This window comes from Diceros bicornis, chromosome 23, assembly GCF_020826845.1.
Source record: "Diceros bicornis minor isolate mBicDic1 chromosome 23, mDicBic1.mat.cur, whole genome shotgun sequence".
NCBI lineage: Eukaryota > Metazoa > Chordata > Mammalia > Perissodactyla > Rhinocerotidae > Diceros > Diceros bicornis.
In genome coordinates, this window is record NC_080762.1 from 17,077,991 (window position 1) to 17,101,440 (window position 23,450).

Below are 23,450 nucleotides of genomic sequence, written 5' to 3' on the forward strand. Positions count from 1 at the left end.
ACTGCTTCCTTCTGTGAGAGCACATTCTACAGGAGCTGGCCAGTGTGATCGAGGGCTGGGGCTACTGCAGCACCCTCTCTGTTGCCCAAGGTAACCATTTGTAGGCCATATATTTGGTCTCTTAGATTTCAGGACCTCGTCTTTGTTAGTCAAATGCAAAAGTGAGTAGTTAGTTGCTGGGAAGGTGTCCTTCTGAGACAGGGCTAAGGAAGCAGGAAGGATGGACAGATCCCTCATAAATCTTGACAGAACATCCTGGGAGAAGGCAAAATATTTTGCTTGTTTTGAGAAGCATTTTAAACAAGGATATTTTAAATCAAGTTAGAGAGTGCTAAGCCAAGGACAGTATTTTATATTCAGTACTGGAAAGGTATTTTCTATCCATAGTAGAAGGTCATACTTCTCTGTTTGGAACAACAGTCTTGTTTCCAGAAATGAAGGATATGAATTCTAATATTATTCAAACAATGAGAAGAAAATACATAGTATAAGAGAGTCAGTTTATATGGAAATGGATAGTTGAAGATTACAAGTATACTGACCTATTTTAAACAAGATTTGGTGTAGTTATAATGAAACATAGAGGAAAAAGTTGTATTCTTTCACATATAAATATATGTACATATTTGAAGGAGAGAAATTTTACATTCAAGAAAAAGAAATTGTACCACGACTATGACGTTCCATAAAAGTAGATAAAAATTAAACATTTCAACTAGTGTTATTAGTTTTACTAACTAGGAGCATAGTATTTAGTAAAAATACTATTTTAGGGGCCGGCCCCGTGGCATAGCGATTAAGCGCGCGCACTCCGCTGCTGGCGGCTTGGGTTCAGATCCCGGGCACGCACCGATGCCCCACTTGTCAGGCCATGCTGTGGAGGCGTCCCATATAAAGTAGAGGAAGATGGGCACGGATGTTAGCCCAGAGCCAGTCTTCCTCAGCAAAAAAAAAAAGAGGAGGGTTGGCATGGATGTTAGCTCAGGGCTGATCTTCCTCACACACACACAAAAAATACTATTTTATATTTTTTTTAAACCAGAGCCCTTTTCAGATAGCGTAAGCTATTTAATATAGTTAACAAGAATGGGATGCAAGTATTAGGGTAATTCAGTTTTTACCAACACTGTGGATATATTATATTATAGAAAGTACCTTAACTAATATTTGAGATTTTCACTGAAAAATATAACTTAGTCGTATTCTTTGATAACAATATTTACTTGAATAATTTATCCCATTTTAAACAAATATTTTACTTTTTTTCAAGCAAGATAGAGGAAAACAACTCAAATTGTTCCATGAAGTTGCTGTTTTCTGGGTGAATCCAGGAACCCTGACTACATAGCTCTTCTTTTTTCAAGCATTTGTGCCCCACTCCCCACCCCCTGCCACACATCAGTCATTTAAAGCTTGAACAGAGGACTCTGCTACCATAATTCCTTTGATAAATCATATTATTTATTATTATATAACTTCTGATCAAACCTTTAAAGTAGTTTCAGCTCTCAAACAATATTACAAAAAGAAATAATGCAGAGAAAAACTTCCTGTTTACCCAGATGAGGGGTGTAACTCCAACTTTGATCAGTCAAGTTTTAAAAACATAACCAAAGGATAGCTACTCAAATGTTAGATTCATTAGTGGTTGGTAGTCAATGAGCTAAGTAACAAAATAACCTTAGTTTGAACCTAAAACATAAGTGGGGGCAGGCTGTCTCTGTCCCTTCCACCAGGATGATGCCTCTGCGGTTCTCCTGGGTTTATACTCATCTGTGGTAACAGAATGGCCACTGTGACAGCACATCCACTTGGCGTCACACCTTCATTCAAGGCAGAAAGAAGAGGGAAAGCGAGGCCACCGGCCGACCTTGGCAGGTGTCTCATTGGCTTGGACTTTGTCCCATAGCCACCTCTAGCTATGGAGAGGCTAGGAAAGCACACATTTGCCTTTTACAGCTTCTGTTCCAGGGACAAGCAAGGGAGAAGGAGAATTTGGGTGTGGGGTGAATCAGTCTATAGTATCTGCAATAGTTAGAATATATACTTATATTTTTTTCCATTTTTATTATTGTTTTGCAGCTTTGTATAGTCTTTTTGAATAGTAAAACAATTTGACCCCTGCTGATAAACTTGGCATCTTTTTTTTTCTTCTTATGAAGGTTTTTACCTGGTTTTAAGCCATAAAATAGCTGAACAAAATTGGAAGTCATTGTACCCAAAGCTAATACTAAGTAATGCAGTCTACTTTAAGAGGTCACTGAATTTGGCATATATTTAATGCTGGGCACTTGCCATCCAGCAACAGAAGAATGAATGATGATTATTTTTTTCCACCATTTGAAAAAAAAAATGAGGCTGTATCAGATTTGAAAGCTCTAACAGAATGGTTAAAGTAATACATTTTCAGGCCCAGGAAATACTTACCATCACTTATAAAACATCTCAGATGATCTTCAATCCATAGAAGATATTAGTTTACAGAGTGGTAATGATACAAGCATATTAGATGCTAATGCTTGCCTTAAAATGGTACCATATATAGTTCAAGATAATTGTTTCCCATCTTCAGTAATAACCTTAGTAACATAGTAGAAGTCTGAGTGACGCTATAGTAGAAAGAGCACTGAAAAATAATCAGTATCTCTTTACTTTTTTTTTTTTTGGCAGGTGTTTAGCAAAAAATCTGATGTTGCCAATTTAGGGGCAATTTATAGAGTGCTATTGACATTTAAACTCATATTGAGCAATATATCTTTTTTTAATAGCCACAAAACAAAATTGTCACTGTGTTCTGTTGGTGATGAAATATCATTTACTGTGAAACCAAGAATAAAGATTCTGAGCTAATACTGTAGGAGGCCCAGACAGAGATGAACTAATATCTTCCAAAGGAAGGAACTTTCAGATGTTAAAATTTATGTAAAGCAAATTCTTTTTTTAACATACGTGAGATATCTTTATCTTACAGGACACTAGAAGCAAGAGATATTCTCATTTTCATTTCAATGTCTTTTTTTTTTTTTTGAGGAAGACTGGCCTTGAGCTAACATCTGTTGCCAATCATCCTCTTTTTTCTCCCCAAAGCCCCAGTACATCGTTGTGTATCATAGTTGTAGAGTTGTAGCTCTTCTATATGGGATGCTGCCTCGGCATGGTTTGATGAGCGGTGAGTAGTTCTACACCCAGGATCCGAACCGGCAAACCCCAGGCCGCCGAAGCAGTACGCACGAACTTAACTGCTACGCTGCTGGGCCGGCCCCTCAATGTCTTAATCTATTAATATATTTAATGTTTCTCCCCTGTATCAGCAAAGTTTTCAAAAAAAGAAAGATTGGAAAGTGGTTTTGCATGTCGTGTTTCTGAAAGTCTCACTATTAAATTTCCCCAGCATAATTAAATAGGTTATAGAACACATACCAAGATGTATATCAGTAACACATGAGTCAATAGTTTGTTTAGCATCTTATTTGGAAGGCGGTTTCCCCAGATTGCATGGTCACAAGTTTAGCTCAGGACAGTGGACAAGACAATGTGTCAGCCTGAATTCAGAGCCAACCTCCACCACTTGCTAGAGGTCTGACCCTGGGAAATTACATAACCTCTTGATTTCTTCATCTGTGCAATGGGAATGTCAGTGGGGTGACTAATGTCTGGCAGGGTTGTTGTGAAGGACTGAGAGAGTATGTGAATGCTTTATGTATTTTCTGACACCTAAGTGTTCAATAAATGCTGCCTCCTTCTATTATTAAGGATGATAAGAAGGTACCTTTTTGTGACAAACCAATGAAGTCTCTTGTAGAATCATTAGTTGTTACTCTAAGATTATACTTGGGAACCAGCATTTCTGGTATTTAGTATACATAAATATTACATTTCACAAGTAATTTTTAAAATACCACCTTCTTATACATTTTTATTATTGCTATGCCCAGATAATAATGTCTAAAACTGTTACCTGCAGTATACAAAAGGATTACACTCAGAATCTTATAAAATCTTGGGTTCTAGAATGACAGTGGGCATCCCAACTATTTATTAATAATGGATAATTTTAAGGGTAATGATTTCAAAGTTTTATTTATTTATTTATTTTTGTGAGGAAGATCAGCCTTGTGCTAACATCTGCCAATCCTCCTCTTTTTTGCTGAGGAAGACCGGCCCTGGGCTAATATCCGTGCCCATCTTCCTCCACTTTATATGGGACGCCTGCCACAGCATGGCCTGCCAAGCCGTGTGTTGGTGCGCGCCCGGGATGCGAACTGGCGAACCCCGGGCTGCCGCAGCGGAGCACACACACTTAACCTCTGGCTCCACCAGGCAGGCCCCAATCAGAAGTTTTAAAAAGAATTTCCTATAATATGTGACATTTTATAACCAATATATTTTTTATGAATTCTACCTTCAAATAGTAATAACTTACAAAATTACAATTCATCATCCTTTAGTTAAGAGAATAGTGATTTCTGGTTTTAATTTGAAAGGAAACAGTTGTGCCCTGCAACTCTCCTTTTGATAACAGCTTTATTTGTAATTGCCAAAACTTGGAAGCAACCAAGATATCCTTCAGAAGGTGAATGGATAAATAAACTGTGGTCATCCAGACAGTGGAATATTACTAAGTCTAAAAAGAAATGAGCTATTTCTTTTTTGAGCCATGAAAATTCGGACATGGAGGAAACTTAAATGCATATTTACTAAGTGAAAGAAGCCAATCTGAAACGGCTACATACTATATGATTCCAACTATATGACATTCTGGAGAGGGCAGAACTAGGGAGACGGTAAAAAGATCATTGGTTAGTGGGGGCAGAAACAGAGCACAGAGAATGTTCAGGGCAGTGAAACTCTTCTGTGTGATACCAGTCATTATACTTTTGTCAAAACCCACAGAATGGTCAACAACAACAGTGAACCCTAATGTAAACTGTGGACTTTAGATGATGATGATGTGTCAATGTAGGTTCACTGATGTAACAAATGTCCCACTCTGGTACATGATGTCGATAGTGGGGGAGGTTGTATGGTGTTCAGGCAAGGGGGCATATGGGAAATCTCTGTACTTTCCACTCAATATCTCTGTGAATCTAAAACGGCTCTAAAAAGTAAAGTCTTTTTAAAGAACATACACACTAAAGAAAAAAAAAGAAAAGAAACCCTCTTGATAACTGAAGCAGAACAGAGCTTGACTCTCTAGGGCTAGTTTGTTTGCTTCAAAAAAAAAATGAGAATGAAAGAATATAATTTAAAAAGGTAAATATCTCTGACTTTTGCTCATTTTTATAAAATTCAAGCTAATTCTTTTTCATTTATCATTAATTATGTTCTAACTTCATAGTGTTTGTAAAGTTTGTAAAAGGAATATTAAAGAATAAAAAGTTATTAGTCTTTATAAACTTGACACATCTATAAACAGATCCCTTAAAGAGGTAAAATCATTGTGTCACCACTGCCAAAAGATAAATGTAGTGAAAATTTGAAGGGGTAGGATGACATGCATGAGTTAAAAGATGTTTGGGCTTGCTTTTTTATTACAAATATTAAAACTAAAAAAACATCTTTTGAAATGAGACACTCCATGAAGATAGTATTTGCTTTCTATGGGATAATGTTTTAGATCTCCTTAGAATAAAGAGAGCTTCGTGATATCCCAGTCAGGGATACCATTTTCTCTTGATTGCTGGGAAAGATCTGTAGCCACTGATGCTTCTCAGGTTTGGAAAAGCCCTACGACGTCTGCCTGGGGATGGAGCAGGGAAGATCAACTAGCATCAGGCCTGCAAGGGAGCACTTGCTGGCCTCCTGTTGACCACAGAGTTCTCAGCAGGGGTGATCTAATGAATGCAGTTTTAAGTCAGTTAAACATCAACCAAATAAACAGACCAAAAACCGAGGTTGAACCTTTGAACTCAAGTGACCACTTCTGTGTAAAGCAACCATAGTCATTAACCACAAGACAGATATTTTTGATGAGGAAGTAACTGCAAATGATAGATAGACCCTCGGCTGAGGCAAAGCTTGTCTATGTAAAGAAAGCATTCTCAGCAATAGTGCTTCTGTCCAAAAAAGGAATGTTCTAGATATTAACATTATGAACAAGCCTTTTTCTAACCTCTAACTTTTGAGATGCTAAATTATTATCACTTAGAATATTTTAGAGATGTGTACTTAGATTTTAGTCAAGTTTTGAGGGGTGTTTTTATTTTGGGTTTTTTTGTGGGGTTTTTGGCCCTGTACCCTCTTCCATTTGGTAACAGCACAGAAGTTTTATAAAATAATGTCAGAATTTGGTCACAAAGAGAACCATTATATGGCATATGATCCAGTTCCCTGAGGTAGACCTAGAAAAACTGACTTTTTCTTAGGAGAATGAGATACTTCTTAGAAGCTGGAGAATCTGTCCTCTATAAGTAACGATTAACTAGAATTCTCATTTTTTAAAACTGGCTTTATCAGGCATTCTGACTCTTTTTCTAAAGAGATTACTGCTGCTAACCACTCTTTCAGTTCACTGGGGAATTAATGTTCAGCGGCCCGTTGGGGTTCCCACAATAGCATTAAATAATTACTCCTTTATATATCTCCTGTCTTAAAAAAAAGTATACTAAAACTGGCTGTGGGAGAGTTCAGGATATCTGAATATGAAGAAAATATGCACACACATATATATCCACTCAGCGCTTAGGAGGCAGCCTGGAGTACCTGGTAGCAAGCTGCATACATGGAGACAAGAAAGTAGAAAAGAAGTAGAGTGGTGGAGAAGAGGAAAGAAAGACTGGCCCACCTTAGCCCCAGCGGTGGTGATGAACTCAGGAAATAGCAGCTGAAGAGAGCAGGTGTCAGCAGAGTCAGCAGCTTGGTGTGAAGGAGAGGGATCCATGGTTCTCCATAAATCCAGTGACAGGCGGGGTCGGAGTAGACTAGAGCCATTTTCTCTATCCAAGTAGCATGTAGGGCCAGGAGGAGCAGAGTTGAGGACAGAGCTGGAGAGAGAGCTGAAGGGGAGGGTAAGGAAGATCATGAGAGTTGAAGGATGCAAGGCAGGCAAGGAAAGGTGGTGTTGCAAGGTTCTTTCCTTGAACCAGCTCACAAACCCGATTTGATGTGTGCCATTTTGGTGCCAAGCCTGGCCGCCTCTCCTTGGGCCCCAGAGAGGGCTGCCCTCTGCATGGAGCAGCTTAAGGTTTGCAAGCTGCAAAAAATCAGGGCTCTCGTTAAGTGGTGTCATGAAAAGAATCAGAATGGGGGAGTTCTCAGCCTTGCTCCTCCTCTGCACTGTACTGGGCCTCAGCTTCCTCATCTGTAAAATGGGGTCATAATACCCCAGAGGGGTGTTATGAGGATTAAGTGTGTGGTAGATTATTATCACGTTCCCCTCACAGTGCCTTGTGGTAGATGTTTGACTGAATTGTCACTTCCTCCTTTACAGCTCCTGTGGTTTCATTTGCAGAACAGAGTATTTAGAATTCTAAGAACTTTAAAATGTGAAACTGCTACTCAACCAGCAAGAAGAGAATTGCTGAGGAGTGTCTGCATAATGCTTTATACATTTCAGGTCTCAAGGACCTCGCAGATTCTTAGCAGAGAGACAGCAGCGATGAGGGGGCCAGGACAGGCCAGGACAGGCACTGGGGGCAGCCTGCGCCAGAAGTGGGCCAGGCGCTGCCGGCTGGGCTGTGGGAGGCAGGCTGCAGGAAGTGACATGCCCGCTGACCCAGCACAGAGCCATCAGGTCTAGACACGTGCCTACCAACCAGGGGCTGGGGTGCACCCTGCTGAGCTGTGGGCTGTCTGTGGCTCAGATATTTTTTCCCCTTAGCTAGCATATTATTTTTTTTTCTAGACCCCTGGAAAACCTGGCTCAAAACTTTGAAAGCAAGCTTAGTATTCTTTTTTCATAGTATTTTTTTTTTTTTTTTTGTGAGGAGGACTAGCCCTGAGCTAACATCCGATGCCAATCCTCCCCTTTTGTCTTGAAGAAGACTGGCCCTGGGCTAACATCCATGCCCATCTTCCTCTACTTTATATGGGACGCCGCCACAGCATGGCTTACCAAGCCATGCGTCAGTGCGCGCCCGGGATCCGAACCTGCGAACCCCCGGCCGCCAAAGCGGAGCGCACGCACTTAACTGCTTGCGCCACTGGGCCGGCCCCCATGGTGTTTTTTAAAAATGACTTTCGTCGGGCCCTTGTTTCGCCACATTGCCTGTCACTTCTAGGTGCCCTAGACCTGGCCATTCTGTTTCTGTCTGGCCCTTGAGTTTTCAACTCCTCTTTCAAGCCCAAGGCAGAGCAGAGCACAAGCCAGGGAGCTGGGCCTGGACACAGAACCAGGGACTGACTGTCCTATCCCTCCATCCTGAGGTTGCCGGATGAAATACAGGACTCTAAATTTGCACGTCAGATAAACATAAATACTGTTTTTTTTTAGTATAAGTAAAAAAAAAAAAAAATCTTTTTATTTTTTAAGTCTGGCACCCTTCTCTATCCTTATTTATAATTTACTCCCTGCCACCAATGGGTACTCAATAAATAGTAATTGTCATTGTAACTTTAAAGAAAAGAATCTTGAAAATAGAACACCTTAGCAGCCTTGGGGAAAGGGAGAGAGAACTAATATATTTCAGTGTTTGAAAGAGATAAATTGAGCAAGGTGCATGAATGAGTGTTTTAATTTGATATGGGGTAAAATTGGAAACCATCATGGCTGCGAGGGTTTTTCTCCGTGCTGGGCGATGACAAGGTAGGAGGTAACTGGACTCAGGCCTTGCTCAGTGAAGAACTGTGTCAAGAGCAGGATCACTCCCAGGACTGTCTTAGGTGGCATCTTGATGCCTGTAAGTGAGATGGCACTAAACACTGTAATTGTGTAGACTCTGGGCCTGCAGTCTCTGCAGATGCAGAGTCATACCAAGCTCTGCATCCTGTCACCTCTAGGTGACATTGGCCTCTTTCCTTTTCTGTCCTGTTAATTCACTTCTCCCTGAATTGCCCTGATGACTCCCAAGTGTATCTGTGTCCTCTTTCCCTGGGGCTGTCTCCCTTATCTCTGTTTAACTCCTGCAGCCTGGGAGGGCGGCGAGGAGGTGGTGTAGATGAAGGCCAGCAACACTCCGTGGATGTCTTCTACCAGCCTGGTGCATTATCAGATTTGATCTCTTGACCATGCTGTGAGGAAGATAATGCTATTCTTTTTTTTTTTTAATTATAGACATTATTATTTTAGAGCAGTTTTAGGTTCTCAGCAAAATGAGTGGGAAGTATAGAAAGTTCCCATATATCTCTGCCTGAGCACACCCCATCTTCTCCCACTGTTAACATTGTGCACCACACTGGTACTTTTGTTACAATTATTGTTTTGTTGTTGTTGTTGTTGTTGTTTTGTGAGGGAGTTCAGCCCTGAGCTAACATCCATGATAATGCTCCTCTTTCTGCTGAGGAAGACGGGCTCTGAGGTAACATCTATTGCCAATCCTCCTCCTTTTTTTTTTTTTCCCCAAAGCCCCAGTAGATAGTTGTATGTCACAGTTGCACATCCTGCTAGTTGCTGTATGTGGGACGCGGCCTCAGCATGGCCGGAGAAGTGGTGCGTCAGTGCGCGCCCGGGATCCGAACCCGGGCCGCCAGCAGCAGAGCGTGCGCTCTTAACAGCTAAGCCACAGGGCCGACCCCAATTATTGTTTTTTAAAGATGAAGGTTTGAGAGATCAGACCCTTAGGCGGCAGGGCACTGTCTTGCCCAGCTGAAGCCTGTTTGCCATGCCCCCTGTGAGCCGTCCCTCCCTAGCCAGTATTCCTTCTGGTCCTCTCAGTCTTCATTTCCACAGGGAAATGTAGGTAGAGGGACAGCATCAGATAAGGGGAAGGGGTGGCTAGATTGTTGTCTTGTGTTCACGTATCTAGAAATTCTCTGGCAACGGATAAGCGAGAGTTTGGAGAAGCCGTGACTTGGTTTCCTAAAGTTACTTTTTATCTTCTTTCCATTTCTTCCATTTCCCAGTTCCACCAAAGATTAAAGGGGAAAAGGTTGGTACAGTGATCCTAAAAATGCTTTGTGTTGAGCTTTTATCTGAAAGTTCCAGAAGTTACTTTCATGGGACAATCAAGTAATTTCAGGCAAAGTTGGATGGAAACTACCATCAGGTTTTTCAAATCAGTGTTTTTCAAGGTATCAATGGTAAGTATAATTTCAAGAGAGAAGGCCATCAATTTCTGCTCTTACAGTCAGTGAGGTAGGTTGATCTCCCACTCTAGACCTCACCTGAACCAGACCCAGCCCTTCGTGTCCTCTAGCTTGGGGGGAATGTGCGTGTCACTGGACTAGAGTTTCTTCCCTTTAGTGCCAAATGGCAAGCTGTTACACAAATGAGCCAGAGATGGCCTCTGTCTTTTGGTCCCTATGTTGCTCATTTCTTCACTGCAGGCTGAGCCTTGTTAGTTCAAAAGCCCACTGGCACCGAATTTAAATTTTCACACTTACAGTTATTTTTAAAATAGCCCAAACAAGCAGATTTTTAGCCATTTAGAGCCTGCCTGCTTTACATACCCTGCGAAAACTTATGGCATCTCCTGACCATTGATAAGATAGGGCCTTGTGGTTTTAAGACCCTAAACTGCTATTGCCCTTCGGAGTTCTGTGACCCGGAGACTCCCCGCCATGCTTCTGTGTGACATCACTTAGACATGTAAGCCCCCTCTCTCCTGGGAGTTCCCTTACCCGCCTCCCCTTCTGGGTGCTGGCCCCTCCCCTTAAACCTCTGGACAATCTCCTGCTGTGAGGGACTTCCCCTCTCATGCACCCCAGTCCAGGCACCACCCAGTAAAGCTTGTTGTGTGGTACTGTCTCTTGTGGGCGTCTCATTTTCCTAGATCAGCCCCCAAATCCCTGAAGGAAACCCACTACCCAAGTCTACATGGCACAACCAAGATTTCAAGAAATCTAGTATATGAAGCTTCAGAACTCAAGTCGACCCGTACTGCCTTATGGCTGGAGAAGAGCCTTTGTAGAAAGAGTCTTCACCCTTTCTTCCTCTACCTTTTGGATACCAAATAGTTGTATACATTTTTAAATGTGTATATTTTTAAAGAGTTTGTGTACTATATAGGTTTGCCTGATCTGTGTATATTTGCCCATCCTATTTATATATGTTACTAGGAAAAGGTATGAAGCTGTTTCAGATTGCAAAGCTCAGAGACGTGCTTAGGTTTTTAATAAAAGTAATTATAATGCCTACAATTTATCAAGGACTTACTATATGTCAGGCAATGTATTAAGCTCTTTACATGCATTATTTTATCTAATCATCATAGTAACCAATGAGGCTGGTACTTTTATTTATTTACATTTTGTGGGTGCAGAAAGTGGGCTCAGAGAGATTAATTGCCTCACTTAGAGTCACATCAGTGATGGCAGAGCTGGGATATAAACCCACTTTGTCAGATGCCTACACTTGTGACCTTCTATCATGCATTCCTCCTCAGTAAGCGAGAGGAGAACAGATTGGTGGTTACCAGAGGGGAAAGGGGTGGGAGGAGGGCAAAAGGGGTAAAGGGGCACAGATGTATGGTGATGGATGGAAGGTAGACTTTTGGTGGTAAACACGATGCAGTCTATACAGAAGATGAAATATATTGATATACACCTGAAATTTACACAATGTTATAAACCAATGTGACCGCAATAAAATAATTAAAACATAATAAATTAAATATAACAAATATTTTTTAAAAAGGTGTTTTCTATAAGGACACACAGGGAAGTAAGAGTCTCGGCCGGCAAAGAGCCACACCTCCTGGAGTAGGGGAAGAGCAAGGTTCAGGATTCAACAGCACTGTTTATAGTTCTTCGGCAGCTCTGTGACGTAACATAATTCCCCTTGGGCACCATGCAAATCGCAGCACCCATGTCCACCTCCCAGCCTCTTCTTTCTTTTCTCTCTTCGCCTTCTGTCTCCCTCATGGTTTCAGCTCCCTCTTGCCTCCTTTTTGTGATTTTTTTTCTCTTTGTGTATTTGTACTTCTCTGCTTCTCCATCACCCAGGCCTCTAGATTCTCTGTGGATATCTCCCAGCTACACTCCCCCAGGTAGAGTAGATGATTGAGTTTGTCCGTTGGAGAGAGCTTCACTCCCAGGCACCTGGTCTCCAAGGCGCATGAGCAGCCCTCAATTGTCTGCCTTTGGGTCAGGCACCAGGCCCTGGATCGGTCAGCTGGGGCCAGGGACCCGGATCGCGTTGTACAAACGATGGACATTTGTGTAAGACCCCACAGGAGGGCCCTGTAAGTGGTACTTGAACCTGTAGGCTTTTTCAAGGGGGCAACGAAAGCCCAAACTATTCCTAAGACCTGTCTGGGAAAAACGGTGAGATTTTTCAAAAAGATTTTTAATGTGTCTATTATGAATAACTTCAGATTGTATGATTAAAGCATCAGCAGATAAAAATATTTTCTAAGGGTAGTTCCTAGTAACAAAAATGTTATGAAATCTACACATTCCTGGGGAAATTCAAACATATCTTTTTTTATTTGTGGCTTTCCTTGTCTTTGATTAGGTCAGGACGTGAAATTGAAAACAAACTGTTAGGTACAGCCATAAAGTTGTATGCAACATTTAATTAATTTTCTTATTGATGTCTTTATATTTATAAATGTTTATGAATATGTAAAATGGGAGAATGTTAAGCTTCCGTACATTATCTATTAGGTTACAAGCATGATGGAGTCATATACACTTCCCTTCTAGTCCTTTAGCATCTTATCATTCATATTGCAGCAGACGCTCAGTGAATGACATTGTCTAATTACTCAGCCCCGATGCCATTTGAGAAGAAAGTGCTAATCGAAGAATCTTCTATAAGCATAGAGTCAAAGAGAAGTAGTGCTATTTTTGGATATTTTATGCCTTAATTCCAGCTTCTCTGGGTCAAAATAAGGGATTGCTATTATGAAATTTTGTTTCATTCTTTCTTGTTTGTTTCCATTCACCAGTGTGTGTTAGCTGTACCTTTCCCCAGTGCAAATAAATATTCAGGAAAAAAATAAATCTTTGGTTTGCTTTCAGTTTATCTTTTTTCATGAAGGTTTCAGTACTGCATTTGAAGTCCTAATCAACGTCTAGTTTAGGCCTATTTTAATCCTTTTACTTGGGACACGAGGCTGTAGAACCCTAATTAAATTGATGAAAGACTACAAAACAAAGTTAAGGAGCCTGTGAGGGGGCATTAATCCTACCTGTGGACTTCTTTGTTAGTAGTTGAATTTTAGAAGTGACCTTGTCCTGTCAGCTCACAAGCACACAGAGTCTAGAGAGATTAAATGCCTTCATCCCCATGGTCCCTCAGCTGGCTAGTGGCTTAATACTGTAAAGTTAGAAGCTAGTAGCATTTTGATGTTTTCAGATATTTGTATAAGTCATAAATCCGAATTACAGAGTTGATTTTGTATAGGACTTGTGAATTCAGTCTCACTGTTATTCTACACACACACACACACACACACACACACATGCACACACACACGAAATATCTTGTGTTTGGCTTTAACGTGGCAAGTCATTTCCAGAGGTGACCAACCACTGGAATCGGTTCGCAATATGACTGTTCCTCTTCATTTCGGAGATTCCTAGAGAAGCCCCTCTTGATGCTCCATTCAGGGCATTTTGACCACGTTATTTTCTTTTTCTTTTCTAACTTTAACTCACAGAAATCCCATGGGATGAGGAACCCATTTTTGAGAAATGTGTCACAACTTTTGAAATGTAGGAAGCTAAGCAGTTAGTTTCCTGCCCTTGGGGAAAAAAAGACAAGAGAAGTTAATATATACTAAAGAGGTAACTATACTAGTGGTACATTGTATGAATGATAATCTTTGACAAAGCAACAGTCCTCTATGGGAGAGTTTTATGCTATCTTTGAATCATTAATAGTATATAGCACTGGTTTCCATTCAGACTTGGAGCTGAAACAAGGCATCCTAACATTTTTTTCTTTTCTTGTATCAGGTGTATTCCAGAAGCTTTTGAATTTATAAAGTATCTTTGGAAATGTATAGGAATGAAGAGTTTACCAAATGTAGTACATTTAATGGGAAAAACAAATCAAACTCAAATGTAATCTCAGGGTATTTTTGTGGATTTCATATACCTAGTCTTTTCAGAGGCTCATTGGTTTCTAGCTCTGTGATGTGAGTTTAATTGGTTTCAATATAGGTTTAAAATTCAATAAACATGTGATTACCCGCCATGTGCCAAGCAGTGCGCTCAGTGTAATCACACAGGCCATGCTCGTGTAATCCTTACATACACCTTGTGAGGAATCATGACCCCAATTTTTCAGCTAAAGAAAGAGAGTCTCACAAAAACTGTGATTCATCCATGATTATATGACTAATCGGTGGTATTATAGGGATTGTAAATCAGGTTATTTTACTCTCAAATCTGTTATATTTTCCAATAAAATTAATTTATAAGGAGAAAATCTTGAAAACACTATATACATTCTATTGATTGTTGGAAGATCAATAATCTGATTCATCAAAGGAAGATTCTGTTGCTGACTCATTAAAGGAAGGTGATGCAGTGTGTTGGTTAATGCTGTGGGCTTTGGAGTCAGGCCAACACTGGGGGATGAACCTTGGCTCCTCAGCTGTGGAGAAATGTCAAGACTTTGAGTAAACTTGTTTGTGTTTTAACTTCCAAGCCTCAATTCTTCATCTACCAAACGATGGCAATACAACATATTTCAGAGAGTTGTAATGAGAGTTGAGTACCATATGAATGTAGAGCATTTAGCAGAGTGCCCAGCAGATAGTACAGGTTCTTGGTGGCTGTTCTTAGTAGCAATAGTGGTGATATAGGAAGATAATGTTCAAATCAGTTAAAGAAAGATGCTCATTATTGTGTTCAGGGCCATATGAAGACTTTCTTATTAATAAAATTGTATTGATCTCACTGAAGATTTTTAGTGATAAACAGCCCTTATGTAGTATTTATAACTCTATTTGGTGCTTTTTAAGATATTTTAAAATATGGAGCCAGATTAGAACTATTTTAATTACTGTTGCAAAGGGATTGGGAATAGTGGCATCAATAAGTTCTAGATAGGTGAGGAGTCCCCAACCCTTTTTTAAAAATGTATATAAACATAATTTTATATACTCTTTGAGTTATTGAAAAAAATTTATACAGTTATTATACAAGAGTTATGCAACTATTTTGACAGGCTCTTAGAACAATTTCTCCCCTTGAAAATCATTCACTTTCTACTAGAGGCAATGTCTAGTACAAGAAATCAGAACTTTGTCCATAAGCCAAGAGAAATTATTTTCATTATACGTAGATCAGTTAATTTTGTTAAAATTAATAAAAGAAAAAAATATATACAACTAATTTGCGCCAGAGAGGTTTGACCTTAAAAACATTCCTAGTCCAAGGAGTCTAGATTGGGAATATACAGGATCAGTCTTCAGTTATATAGGTATACACATGTATGTATACAATTAAAGATTGATTATATTAAAATAAGCTGAAGTTTTCCAAAATCTACTTATAACCATAGTGTTTCATTTTTTATTTCCTGTAGATATTTAAAAATACTTCTCTGTATAGACTTGGTCAAGATACATCCAAGTGTTTAAAGTGATAACCTTGTATATTTGTCTGTATACTACAAGGTTGACAAAGTATGGAGAACCTTGTGCAAAAATATGAATTTTAAATATAGAGTCTTAAAAATGGTTCTTCCTTTTAGAATAAGCTAAATTTCCGTTGCTGGGAACTGACTTTTGAAAATGATACATATATTAAATAGGATTAAATGGATTCAAAAAAATCTCCATTTGTAAACATAAAGGGGCTCTGTGTCTGTGTGTGTTCTAGTTTATTCATACCATCATCACCCTTTTAATTAATCATCATCCTTTTAACTAAGCAGTGAGTTTTAATGTTTTAACCTTTAGGTCTTCAATGTATGATCTATTTTGTAGCAAAAACATCTCAAATTCAAATTATAATCCTGTTTTCATTTCTTTTCTCAGATGATGAAACATGCTTGGAATAATTATAAGCGTTACGCCTGGGGATTAAATGAACTGAAACCTCTATCAAAAGAAGGCCATTCGAGCAGTTTGTTTGGTGAGTAGAATGTGCTTTGGTTCCTTAGTGACAGTGACTTCTCTTCAATTGACTGAACTTGTGGGTGGTGAAGAAGTTTGTGTGACTCTCCCGACCATGTTGCTAGGAAACTTGCACACCTGATGGAGTGTCTGCAAGGACTGTGCATAGTGTGTCATTCACACGGAGCACCGGCTACATGTTACCTGCGTACCTTGAAAAATACTGATGCCTCTGGCACGCTTCCAGAGATTCTCATTTGATGGAGATGGGTACAGCATCATGATGTTTAGCTCCTGGGGTGATACCAGCAGAGGAGCATTTGATTGGCTGCATTAACTGCTTCCTGTCAGGTAAAAGCTGTGCCTCTATTGATGAGCTGGCCAAGGCAGTCAGCGTGGGGCTCTTTCCTGTGTCTCAGAGACTCTCGACTTTGGCTCTTGGCTCTCGGGTTCTCCTGTTAAGAAAAAGTGAGGATGGATTAGGCCAGTTGTTTGAACTTCCACTTACCCACTTTGGCATGCTTTATTGCATTTGGTCCTCACAGCATCCCTCTGTGATCGGTACTGTGGGTGTTAATAACATTCCCATTGTGGAGATGAGGAAGCTGAGTAACAGGAGGGTTGGATGGACTCCTTGGGTCACAGAGCTGCCTGGTGCCCTTCCCACTGCACTCAATTCTCACAATTTTGTCTATAAGTAACAGGATGAAGAGGATGGAGTCTTATTCTGACACTTCTGAATTCACCATAGAAAACGTGACTTTCTATACTTTAACTGAAGGTGTTAAATAGTATCCAATCATATAACAAACAACAGTATCAGGGACACTTCCTGTGTGTGAAGTGCCATTTGGGCATCAATTCATTTAACCTTGTTATTATACAAATTTTATAGATAAGAATGACGAAGCTCAGAGAATAGTTTGCGCAGTGTTAGCCACTTGCTAACTGGCTGAGCTGGGGCTTCAATCCAGGTGTGGCTAAGGCCAGAGCCCTGTTCCGAATCACCACACTAGGCTTTTCCTTTTATTTAGGACCTTCCATGCGTTTGGCGCTCCTTTCAGCACTCATGTTAATAAACACAACACAAGTCTTTGCAGAGCTCATGGCCTAGTGCAGAAGACATATGTGTAAAATAGTGAATTATCAAAGCATTAAGTGGTTCAGTAGATATTCATATGGAGTTCTGAGGAACCAGTAGGATCTCAGGTAGAGAGAAGGGCATTGCAAGAACAGTTAGGGAGAGCTGGGAGAGTGGAAGAGAGGCTGGTTGGTGTATCACAGGGACGCAGTTTAGAGATGAAGAGAGCCTGAACCTGGAGTAGTGGAGTAGAAATGATTTCAGATGGTTCTATAAAGTAGTGTTTTCAGGACATGGTGACTAGTTAACATGGATGATAAGAGGTAGGAATTGAAGAGGGAAACTCAGAAGCTTCACGCAGACTCAGAAGCCTTTATTTTTTTGTTGTTTACTGTAACTTTTTAAAATCTAACTCTATTTTTGCTTTTATCTCTATGAAAGTTGCTTGTACCATTTAGAAATCAGTTATGTGTAAATTTGCCATAATCAAAGAGATTATTTGGTTCTCTGTTAATACACTGATGGTTTTTAAATTTATTATTGAACATTAAAACCCTACTAAGTCTCTTACTGTGGAATGTGGAGGTGAACAAGACGTGACTTGTCTATTCTAAGGAAGCTTACAGACTAAAAAAGACGCATACAAGTAATTATAACGGAAGATAAGAAGTGGTGAGTGCAGGAGCAATGAGAAGTCTTCACATCAAGGGAGTTCCAAGGAAATAAATCACAGAATCAAGACTGGGCTGGGTGGGAGGGGAGGTCAGGATCAGTCAGTGCTTCTGATCAGTCAGAGGGGGTGGAATTCCACTTTAGAGTAATGGTTTCTTAGAGCTATCACTAAACGATTTTAGATCTAATTATTTGCACAGGTGCACTGTGATGTAATTACATTAAAATTAATATGTGTGTTGCTCCTCTGTTTCAGGTCAGTTTTTTTTCTTGCTAGAGAATGCAATCACAAATGAAATTTCTGAGAGATTTATTCTCTACAACTCAGAAGAAACATTAAAGATTAGTGTATCAGTTTATAGCCTGTGACAATTGTTAGTTTGGTTTTGGTGCAACTTTTAAATTTTCTTTCACTGGAATTTTAGACTGTGTTCAATATTACTGTTTATTCATAAATTCAGTATTACCCTCTCCCTTTCCAAGGTTATGATCAGTTTGCATATATGTATCTGTCAAAAGTATTTTATTGAATAAATATTTTTCTGATATTTTCAGGTAATATCAAGGGAGCAACAATAGTGGATGCCCTGGATACACTTTTTGTTATGGAAATGAAAGATGAATTTGAAGAGGCAAAATCGTGGGTTGAAGAAAATCTGGATTTTAATGTGGTAAGTTAAACAAAAGTTGTCAATTCAGTTCTTAAATCTCTATTAAGATGGATAAATTCTGTTGTGGGGCAGATTGTTGTGATGGACCCTTGCAGAAACAAATAATGCCATTTTAAATAGTATCATCCTATATTCTTAACTTGCCCTCCCTTACTACACAAATATGTGTCTTTGTTTTTTGGCAAATTAAGAGTAAGAAAAAAGAAATTAATATTTATGGAAACTTGCATGTGCTAAGTATTCTTGTTCAAGTCCCACAATAACCCTATGAGACAGATATTGCTATTTTCACAGCTTTACAGATTAGCAATCGGAGCCTCAGAGGCTTATCCAGACCACACAGCTAGTTGTGTGTTGGGCTGTGAGTCTAAGACAGGTCTTTGTGGCTCCAATGTTCATGCTTTTGCACTGTGCCATGGTGCATTGTTATGACTTTGTTAAATTAACGTTTGTTAAGTGGAGCACAGAGTGCCAGATGGTGAGCTGCAGTTCAACAGAAGACAGTAGAGAAATTGAAATGGAGAAGTTTATTACTCGCGGTACCTCTGAGGAGGTACACAGCATACCTCCAGGAGCCACACAGGAGGTCAAGGCAGAGTATAGATAAACAGAGAGACAGGTCCTGGGGCACATGCCTTTGTTAGGATGGGTGGGGTGCTTTGGGGTTCCTAGGATAAGGCCAAATCGATCAATTCAAACCAAAGAGAGCTGGGTTTTGGTAAGCACGGGGGTCTTTTCTAACATAAGGGGAAGGCCCTGGGAGGTGGGGGAGACTGTTGGTAACAAGGGCTGTTGGTGGAGTCCTATCAGGAACTTACATTTGCTGTGACTCTGCGGGCTGTTATCTAGGACACGCGCGTGTTGTCAGTTTAAGGCCCCCGAGGGCCACTTGGCCAAACAAAATGGATGCCGAGGCAGTAGTACCGTGGAGTAGCTTAACTAAATTCTGGACATGCATCCAGCAGCAGCTGCATCCACTTTCCCATAAAAAGACTTCAAACTTTGTTGATTGTATACCCTTATCAGTATAAAATTTTGTCAATGTATATTTGAAATATTTTTTAAAATTCTGTATAAGTACTGTCATTCTTAACAAATACCCCAAAACCCATTGTACACCAAGGAAAAGGTTCAGAATTAAGGGTAGTGGACACTTCTAGTACTTCTTGATAATTTTGATTTGGGAAGACTACATCTTGTCAGAGCTAATCCAATGCCATCGTCATCGTTTCACTTCAGAGTGAGGTTGACAAAGAGCTTGTTTTAAGAAAAGAAAGAGTGTTGGGCCTGGTGCATTTTAGTCATTCACTTATGTTTTCATTATTGGTATTATTTTTAATCTGAGATTACTTTGCAGAATCCTTGTAAGCCTCTTGTCTATCTGATAAGCGTTGGATAATATCTGTAAATCCCCATAACTGGGCATAAGTAATATGCTGTCTGCTGAGAACAGATGAAGAAAGTGTTTCCCTGCTGACCTCTCTGCTTTGAGGAGCTCTTGTTCTCCCACAGACCGAGTGAGGACACCTGTGTCAGTCTCAATATTAAAGATCAATACAACTGAGTCTTTTTCCTAGCTCTTTGTATTAAAAACATATGTAAACTAAAATTTTTCATATTTTGGTCCTACCCCTCTCATTAACTGCAATATATACCCCATTTCGGAGATCACTGCCTTAAAGGACGAGCAGATGAGTCTGTGTTTAATCTACCTTATAATTGAGTTAAGAGCATAAAGGAGATGGTATTCCAATATAAAGGAACCTCGGAGATCAAGGTGTTCAGCTCTCTCATTTTAAAGATGAGAAAACAGGCCCATGAGCTGGTGATTTGCTCCAGCTTCTGTAGCTGTTTGATTGGAATGACCTGTAGTAGCTCTGGTATTACCAGTAGAACTGAGTATGAAAAACTAAGGCAGTGGGAAAAAAAAGTTATATTCCTTTTTAAGAGTTCGTTCTCTCTTAATGCTTTTGTCCTGCCTTGTTATTGACAGTCAATTCAGCTACCCAACTTTAAATAATTATGGGCTTGTCCTCAGCTCTCTGTGGGATAGAGAATGGATAGTGTGTTCCCTCCCCCACACCCCTCTTCAAGAAAGGGGGAGGGAATGACAACCGGATTCCTCCAAAATCTAATGATATAAGACAGGAAAGTAGACTTCAGTGATACTAGACCTGAGTAGCGTCCATGTCCCCTGTTGATTCTTGGGTTGGTCTGTCTGATAATTACAACATTGCTGCCCCAATCCTCCCTACATACCGCAGCGATTCTTTGCTTTCATGACCAGTGATAGTCTGAGAAACTCTGGAATCATTTATTTAAAAGGACTAAGCATAAAATGGCCTGTCAGGGTAACAGACAAGGTGACAGAAGGCATTTGGCAGCCTCAGACCATGACCGGGTGACATGAATGTGTTCCGTGGACCGTGGGGACCTGTGAGGAAGCAGAGGGAATCTAATAGGAGATATCAGAAGAGAAGAGCACATTCCTTGGCTTCCTTTCTTGTGAGATAAAGGGATTGGGCTATCGTTGAGTGATTGCCAAGATACTGAACTTTAAAGTTTTTTTTGTTTATTTAAAATTGTATTTTTGTTTTTTGTAAGAGTTTATCCAATTAATTGGCAGACTTTTGTGTAAAATATCATTTTAGAACTGTTATTGATAATCTTGGGCTATACCTTTAAAAATACACTTTAAAAATAATACTTTTAAAAATCATAGCCACAGTCTCAAATTTCTGTTTATTATACTATTCCTAATGTGAGAAGTCTTGAAACATATTTGTTGCATTTCTCTTTTTGGGTACTGCCATATTTTCCTTTTAAAAAAAATAAAAATTTAGGGGCCGGCCCGGTGGCGCAAGCGGTTAAGTGTGCATGCTCCGCTGCCGTGGCCCCGGGGTTTGGCGGTTCGCATCCCGGGCGTGCACCAATGCACCGCTTGTCAGGCCATGCTGTGGCGGCGTCCCGTATAAAGCAGAGGAAGATGGGCATGGATGTTAGCCCAGGGCCAGTCTTCCTCAGCAAAAAAAGAGGAGGATTGGCAGATGTTAGTTCAGGGCTGATCTTCCTCACACACACACAAAAAAAATAAAAAATAAATAAAATAAAATAAAAATTTATTAGTAACCTCCAAATGTTAGTGCTTCCCATATTAGAATTAGAAGCAACTCTAAAATCAGGAAAGCCGTAATGATTTACTGTCCTAATCATTGCCTTAGAAAGTTCTTCATCGTACAGTTTTCTAGTTGGATTTAATATGTCACATATGAGACTGTCTTATATTCACTCATTCTACCCAGAGATTCAAGTGATTATGTCAACAATTACAGTTTTCTTTCTAAAAACACTGAGAAGATTTTTTCTATTTATCTGAAAGAAGGCGAAATTGGAAAAGCTTAAGCAAAGACAGAGAAAACTTTTATTTTTATAGATAACATGCTGTATCATTCCAGCTTGGATAAATTATTGCTTGTTTTTAAATTAACACTTTTTCCTGAAAAAAATATTTTAATTGACAGTGTGAGGGTATTGCCAAAAAAGTGAATGCATCCAAATTTATTGCAAGGGAAAAATAAGAATGAAACAGAAATAGAAACCCTATTGTTGAGAGTTGGTTTATATTGTGGAGCTCCTGAGTATAAACAGATCTTAAAGTCAAGAATAAATTTGTTTATATGTTTAATATTCAATTTGCATCACTTAAAGGTGTAAAGTAAATGTTTTTTATTGGTTTATGCTGTCATTAACTAAAACTCATTTTCTTTTAATTGAGGCATAGCAGTTTGATTCAATTTGCATACTTGGTAGCACAAAGTTCAAATGGCTTTAATAACTGGCTTAAAATAAATCATAGGAATAATACGTAGGAATAAAGGCTTCCCTGGGGGAGCTTCTCATTCAGTTCAAGTATCTACAGAGGCACATAGAAGTGGGCGGAAAACTCTAAGGGTAGACTCCAGTGGATGAGTTTTCTGGTTTTAATTCAAAGTAATCCTAGGACAAAGAATCTAAAACAGATCCTTGGTTATTCATTACTCCTTCATTAATTTATTCATGTGTTAATGATTTACTAAATACCTTTTAAGGGTCACGTGCTTACCTTCATGGAGTTTATAGCCTAGCAGGAAGAGTAGTGAGACTACCCAGCTAAGGCCGGTTTTTCTTAGGAGGGAAGAAAGGAAAGAGGAAACTACTATTTAGAGTACTAAGACATACCAAGTATTATGCTTGGTAATTTTTTTCATAGATTATCTCGTTTAGTCTTTGTGACAACCATAAGGTAAATGATATTTTCCCTATTTTTATAGATGAAGAGGTGCTTAATTAATCTGCCCGAAATCGTGCAGCAAGTAAGAGCTGTGTTTGAACCAGATCTCCCTGACCCGGTGGCCCTGTTTTTATTGGAGAGGAAATGCAGAGTTGAGAAATATCTGGGCAGCCAGAGAATTTGAGTCCTCCAAGGCTAGGCATGTAACCTTAATATCACAGTACTCATTAGAGTCCATTGTTCATAGGTATTCAGTAAATATTAATTAAATGAATGAGAAGTTAAGCTATCTTGTCCTGCTTCCTGACAGACTATGCTAGAAGACAAACTGACAGTGTGCAAAGGTAGCTGTATTGTGTCATATTTTTATATAGTTAGAAATGATCTGAAGTTCAAGTGTAACTGATCTGCTTGTTTTTACCAGACCTACATTTAGAATGGATTTGGGGTGGCTCCTGACATAGGAAGATTATTAACCTAAGGACAAATGATTAAGAGTTTCATATTTGAGCATTTCTAAATTCATTCTGAGCTTCCTCTTCTTTACTACCACTTTAAAGAAAATACTGACTACCTGAATCCTTACGTGGAAAATATTGAAAATGATCTTCAGTGATGAATTTTATAGAATATGAAGAAATTTTCTC

The 23,450-nt window shown here is 39.5% G+C and overlaps 1 protein-coding gene across 1 annotated transcript in view; it reads left to right on the plus strand.

The window, feature by feature from the left end:
* The window catches only part of MAN1A1 (mannosidase alpha class 1A member 1), a 154,660-nt gene that overhangs the window by 24,683 nt on the left and 106,527 nt on the right, over positions 1-23,450 (plus strand). Inside the window, exons 2-3 of the mRNA XM_058566376.1 lie at positions 16,032-16,128; positions 18,418-18,533. Coding sequence (XP_058422359.1) covers positions 16,032-16,128; positions 18,418-18,533 — 213 coding nt within the window. The remainder of the gene's footprint in view (positions 1-16,031; positions 16,129-18,417; positions 18,534-23,450) is intronic.